General features: G+C 44.0%; 1 protein-coding gene across 1 annotated transcript in view; it reads left to right on the top strand.

Moving 5' to 3' along the window:
* Window positions 1–1695: 1695 nt before the first annotated feature.
* PDIA3 (protein disulfide isomerase family A member 3) overlaps window positions 1696–7099 on the top strand; it is a 12181-nt gene continuing 6777 nt past the window's right edge. Inside the window, 4 exon segments of the mRNA XM_072399140.1 lie at window positions 1696–1859; window positions 4558–4636; window positions 5223–5340; window positions 6927–7085. Coding sequence (XP_072255241.1) covers window positions 1711–1859; window positions 4558–4636; window positions 5223–5340; window positions 6927–7085 — 505 coding nt within the window. The 5' untranslated portion in view covers window positions 1696–1710.

The raw sequence follows: 7099 nt of genomic DNA, 5'->3' as shown, positions 1-7099 counted from the left end.
ATGTGGTAGAAAACCGGAGGAAACCCACACTAACACGAGGAAAACCTGCAAACTCCATGCAGATAATGTCCTGGCTGAGAGTCAAACCTAGGACCCAGCACTGCAAAGGCCAGAGTACTAACCACTGAGCCACCATGCTGCCCTAGACATGTTTTTGCCAAATTTACCAAAATTATCCCCGCAGGAATCCTCCCCCCTCTCCCGGTGCATACCAACCCTCTGCTCCCCAGCAACATAGGCTATTCATTCCCAACCAGGATTCCATGTGACCCTGAGGTTCCTCCAGAGGTTGCTGGGGCTTCCTTAAGCTTTGGCTCATTGACCTCCCACGGTTTGGTGACCTCTTAGCTTTGTGGCCAATTCAACTTGGCGTTGGCCCCAAAGCTGTTTTTAGCGATCTGTAAAGGGGGGGGGGGGGCATTCCTTCTATTGACCCCCAATATAAGGGGCATTATTCCATTGACATTCTATGGTTAAAGTAGGGGTCCCCCAAGACCTGAAAATAAGTCCAGGGTTTTACATGGGTGGAAAGGTTGGGTAAGGCTGTTGTGACCAAACCCAACATAGGGAATAACAAAAAAACCCCAACTTAAAAAAATCATGTGCCAAATCCCACCAATTGGCTTGGGCTACCATGTCCTGGATGATCTTCTTCTTTAGACAACCAATACATTGTGCTGTGCCAGGAGGGGCCGAGCACCAACCATTAATTGTTTTCAATGTCTAGCAAATGCTAGCAATAGGGGCTGAGGAAACTGTGGCTGGTGGCATCTCTGTTGGCACAGAATTTGGTGGCCAATATTAATGGGGGCAGTGGTTACCCACCTGACCACTTACCTGTAGAAGGTCTCCAGGATATGGAATTTGGTTTGGACTTCCTATCTGCCCCAGGGCCATGTGTTCTGTGAATCTTCCGGCAATACACCCATTGGTGAATGTGACCTGCTCCATGTTGCTGTGCCTGTGCCACGGAGCCTTCCATTGGTTTAGAATGTATGTACATCTGTTTCTATACAATATGTCCATAGAATATGGTGACAATGGTGCAGGTATATGAGGGAGTGGGGCTTTACCCCTTCTTTAACTTGGTCATGTCCCAATTTTACCACCAACCCCATCACCCCCCATCCCCAGATCTCAGGTTTAGCTCCTCTTGGGTAATGAGCTGCTTAAGGCAACACACAGTGAATGTTTTTCACCCATTTGCATTTGTAAACACAGTTAAGGCCTAGGTAAATCTCTGCATTGTGATAAAGTATGTTTAATTAGCTTGCCATGGCATTCACTGTTGGCTTTTATTGCTTTCTGGGGCTCCCTAAAAGTAATTTATTAATGAAATTGTTTGATGTCCCTGTCTTCCATCAGATGCATGGCACACCTTGGATGAGGACATTCCTGGTACCGCTCATCACCATCCCTGCCATCACCTACACTAGGGATCTTTCACCAACCTTTAAACAAGTGATCTTTTAGCAACCACGCTATTGGCTGATACCGTTCACGCCCCCTACCGTTTAAACGCAACTTCTAATTGATTAGCTGCGGGCGGTCACGCCCAGTTGATATTCCCGCCCAAACCGTGACGTCATGTGACAGCAACCAATAAGTGGCTGCCACACTCCGGCTTCAGGTCTGGCCCTGGGTACTTCCGGCAGGTTTTCTCTTCTCCCGGCTTCCTTCAGTCCCGGTCAGGCGGTGCACAGCTCCGACATGAAGCGATCTCTCCTCCCTGCCATCTTCCTGCTGGCCGTAGCCTTCAACTCAGCCTAGGCCTCCGATGTCCTGGATCTGACTGACGACGACTTTGAGGCCACCGTGAAGGAATATTCCATCATCCTGGTGGAGTTCTACGCTCCCTGGTGAGTGGGGCAATGACAGCCCGGTGACGGGGCGGAGGGTGCTTGGTATGGCGGCCTATGTATAGCCCTATGGAGGGGTATCGGAGGAATGAATGGGAGGCCTAATACCCCCAATATATATCAGTGCAGGGTTTGGGGGCAAAACATTTATATAGAAGCTCAATATGAGGGGCAATGCCAGGCACGGAGGCCTAATACCCCTCTGACAGGGCATGGAATGCAGAGCTGGTATGGAGATCTAATAGCCCCCTCTGTAACGCCCCCCCCCCTTCTGTAATGCCCACCTGATAGGGTATGAGGTGTAGAGCTGGGGTTGTAAGCCTAATAGCCCCCTCTATAATGCCCCTCCCCTCAATAATGCCCCCCCTTTAATGCCCCCCTGACAGGGCTTGAGGTGCACATCTGGGGAAGGAGGCCTAATGCCCCCTGGCAGGGTTGGCCATGGAGTCTTGTCTCCCCTTTATATTACACCATTTGCTATGATTGGTGAAGATCCTTCTAGAATACCAGACTGTGCCAAGGCATGGCAGGCAGTGTGATCTATAGAGATTACCTTTATGTGATGTTACAGAATATTGGGTGGGGGCTATTATTGGATAATACCCCAATGTAACTAGGTGTTGGGGTGCCACTGCTGGGTATTGGAGGGAACTGTTACCCTTCTAGAAAGTATTACAGGGTGTAGGTGTGACTATTGCCCCTCTATAATATATCAGAGTGAGCAGAGGGGTAGATGGCTTCATGCCCACTGTGTCGCGTGGGGTAGCTGGCCCATTACCGGCCATTAAGAGGTGTTATGTTGGCAGACTATCACCCTACTACTAAAAGGCATCTTTATTGCATGGGTTGGCACTGCTGGCGCATGGCATGGGGAGATATCACCCTATAGTCATGGCATGCCCTTCCAGTGTGACCAAGCTCCCAACTCATTATGGGCCTTTTCATCCATTCAGGGTGGTCCAGTCACCTTGTACTTTGGGTGGCCTCACTCTCCCACCTTGGCTTTAGGTGGCCACCAATTCCAGGCTTCTACATAGAACTCCTTTACTCTGCTGGTAATGCCCACCCTTGGCATGCAATGATGATCTGTGGCACCAGCTAATGGTCAGCATTCATTCATCCCATTAACAAGGCACATCTGCCTGAGCATAGATTCCTGCCACTATGTATGAAGTACACCATGGTCACTGGTGCTGGGCGTGTAGCCCTATGAAGTTGGCAGTTGGCAGCACACGTCACGTTGTAATAAAACATAACCTGTAGTTTATAAGATAACCCGTAGATTATAGATAACCTAGGTTATAGATAAGGGGGCACAACTGGCAGGAGCTCTATACCATGATGGATGGCCATTGCCTTGCCTGTGGCACATAATAGGGGCAGCATAGATGAGATTGACCACATGATACAGAAATATAAAGTTCCAACAATGTATCTATTTCTAGATTCTCTCTATAGGGAGCTGTATAACCTACTATGTGCTGATGAAACCAGTAAGTGCAATTGAAACCAATTGTTGGTAATTTTTTTAAAATAATTTTTACAGGGCCATTGTGAGTAATATCGTCATGTTATTTGCGTATTTAGAACTTTCTGTTTTATTGTGCAGGCTTGTTTCACTTTCTCCCAAGTTGCTTTGTCAGGTTGTAGTTTGCAGTTGGGATTTGTAGTTCTCGCAAGCTCAGATCTCCTTTCTGCGAATTGAGAGATTCACTGCAACGAACTACGCTTCCCAGCCTGCTTATCTATTCTGTAGCCTATGAGAGCATTATGGGTGTGTCTTTGTTGTGGTGTCTGCTTCTCATTGGCTGATAAGAGCTTGGTGGCCTCTTTCTATTGGCCCGGCATACATCAACTTTTTATGCTGTTGGATTTTTCCCTCCTCCCTCATCCTGTATCCTGCAAGTGAGTCTGGGCTGTGCTGAATATGAATGGGCTGTTCTATCTAAATGAGTAAATTACTTCTCCTTATTTAATTATCTATAGTCTGACTCCGAAACATTCAGTCCTGGTTACAGGCAAATCAGTTTTATTATTGGTCACTTATTTGTATTCTTAAACAGGAATTATATAGCGCCAACATATTATTCAGCGCTGTACAATAAATTTATAGTCTACCAGAAAGTTTTACATTTATCTGCTTAGTTTTATTGTACCCAGCAGTACAGATGGCATCGCAGCTAAATGATTTTGAGATTCTGTAAATCAGAGTTGATTTACCAAAGGAGTTTTAGCTGTTCACTTAGCAAAGTGAATTATTCCTGCAAAGGAATTCTTAGCTTGATGAATGTAGTGACAACTCCCTTTGCAAAGAATATTTATACATATGCATGGAAGCGAAGAGTAAAAGTTCCAATGGAGTTGGCAAAGTTTGCTTCCTTTATTGAACAAAGTGAATGATCCCTTACAGATAGCCAAAAAGACCATTGGTGTCACTTACACTGACCTGAGTCACATATTACACATTCAATGAACCCCAGCAACCTCTGCAGGATCCCTGGCTGAGAATCATTGCTGTAAATGCTGCTGTAGTATTTAATGTGGCTTGAGATTTATTTATATCGATATATTCATATTTATAAATAATATATATTTGATCTTCTTTTTTTCCTTTGCTATAATTAGTTAGTCAATGTCATGCAATGAAGAGCTGAGTCCTGCAACAATAACATCTGAACTATTTGTATTTGTGGTTTAGGTGTGGACATTGTAAGAAGCTTGCTCCTGAATATGAAGCTGCTGCTACAAAACTGAAGGGGACCGTTTCACTAGCCAAGGTATGATCTTAGTCATGAAAAGTCAGCTGCCATTGTACATTCTGTGCTGTAAGATACAACAGGGCAGACTTTAATGTTCAGAAATGATTACTAGCTGCCACTTTTACCTAAATACAACAGATTTGCAAGACCTAAAACCTGACAGATTATGGAAACTGAGGGGCTCATTTAACTGATTCTGGATTAATATTAGTTTTTTTTACGCCGTATTTATATAGCACCAACATATTGTGCAGTGCTGTACAATGGATTGCAAATGACAGACCATGACACAGTAGGAGGAGAGGACCCTGCTCTGAAGAGCTTACAATCCATGAGGTGGGAAGTATGACACAATAGGCGGGGGATATGTAGTGGTGGGGAAGTAGTGAGGGTTTAAGAGACAGGAGATGGGTAGGAAAGTATGAAAAAATGTAGTTTGAGTGCTCATTTTAAGGAACAGAATGTAGGAGCAAGCCGAAAAGGACGAGGAAGACCTTTCCAGAGAATCGGGGCAGCTCTAGAATAGTCTTGGAGCCGTGCATGTGATGAGGTTATGAGTGTGGAAGTCATTTGTTTGGGTTTTAATGATTTTCTTTGTGTTCAGGTTGACTGTACAGCAAACTCCAACACTTGCAACAAATATGGTGTTAGTGGATACCCCACGCTTAAAATCTTCAGAGATGGAGAGGAATCTGGCGCTTATGATGGTCCTAGGAGTGCTGGTAAGAAGCTTTTGTGATGTCCGTTTGCACACCATGAATAAAACAAAACCAGAAGTGTACAAGAGCACTGACAAAATTACTATAATCAGTGCTCAACCCAGAAATTTTTTTGAGCGCGGTGGGAAGGAATTGCAGGCGGGTGGCAGCCCCGGTATTGTGGCTCATCAGTAACCACCCAAAAACAGCCGGGTGGTTACTGGAAAATGCTGGGTGGTGCGCCCTGCTAAAAGGGGCTGGGGAAAACACTGTATAATATAATTCTACAATATACAGTAATAATAAACCTTATCGCCTATACGTGGATAGTAATAACCATGTAAATGAAATGCTAACTATATCAACATTACTTTAATACTAAGTCTGTTAGGCTGATAGAATGCACAGAACCCCCCCCGCCTTCCATATACATCACTTCAGGATGAACAGTTTGTATCCTGTTCTGAGCTCATCTGTATCTGGCTGGCTTTTCCTGAATCCATGAATAAGTACCTTGGCAGACCTGTATTCAGGGGTGCAAGGGAAGTAACATGGGGGTGAAGTGCAGGCCACATTTTGAACCATATGTGTATTACACAGTGCTGTAATCTCCAATGGCGTTTTGGGAAGTACCTGGCAATAAAAGGGAGAAATTATGCAACACATGCCATTGGCAGTTCTTATGTTTAACATACAATAGGAAAGAGAGCCCTGCCAGTGAAAGCTAACGATATGGGGAGGCTAAACACAGAAAGAGCAAACGCCATAATGTGTACAAATAAACGTGTCACCTGATTGTAGACTGCACAGTGCCAAACCTTTTGTTGTTAAGTGATGATGATGGGAGCAAAATACATTTGTAATCTACAAGCAATGTTTTCACATGGACTGCTTGCAAGAGGTTTTATTTGTAAGGAAACATAACTGGCTTTTTAATGGAGGTCCAGCAAAGAATTCACACATCTGGATTTAGAAGCATCTCCCACCTCAACCCTATTATCATGGCAAAGTTATTCTAGATCTTCAGACTGGTCATTTTAAAATCTTACATACTTAACATTAGATTGAGGTTGGTTTAAAGCTTTATTGAGTTACAATCTTTTAGGTCGAACTACTATGGTAGTGCAAGAGTCTGAAATAGATAAATGTTAATTGAATGGATAAGGTTTAGTCCTCATGTAGGTTTGCTAAATATAGTTTATTATTCAAAACTTGTATAGTGACCCTTAGGGAAGTCCAGACCTGGGCCCAGCAGCGGGAGTCGCTCACAGCGTATGCAGATTTAACATTCACAGCTGCCCCAATTCATTCTCTAGATGTAGACAATACATCTTCCCTGACTTTAGGAAGTGGTAACTGCACTACAACCTCACTACCTGTCTGAACCTAGCCAGCCCAGCCTGATTTTTCTTAAACTTTTATAGACTTTTATACTATTTGAAAGATCACATGGCACAGTTTTTGTTATATTTTGTTATGCACAGAAGGGCAAAGGGTTGCACAACCAAGACGTTTAAAGGTCAGAAGCATGGATATATGTAAAGTACTAAAATGAAATACTTTTGTACATCCGTTTGCTTTAGATTAATGTTTTCTTTTTTTCTCTTCAGACGGTATTGTCAGCACTATGAAGAAGCAGGCTGGGCCCGCATCAGTGACTCTGAGATCTATTGAGGAGTTTGAGAAATTTGTAGCTGACAATGATGCCTCAGTGGTTGGTGAGTGTAATCTTACTCTTTTAGGAAATTCCTTTAGACCATGTCATTTGAGTGCTAAAGGAATA

The sequence above is a fragment of the Pyxicephalus adspersus genome, chromosome 2 (assembly GCF_032062135.1).
Source record: "Pyxicephalus adspersus chromosome 2, UCB_Pads_2.0, whole genome shotgun sequence".
NCBI lineage: Eukaryota > Metazoa > Chordata > Amphibia > Anura > Pyxicephalidae > Pyxicephalus > Pyxicephalus adspersus.
The sequence above is the reverse complement of the archived record's forward strand: the minus strand, read 5'-3'. Positions and strand labels throughout refer to the sequence as shown.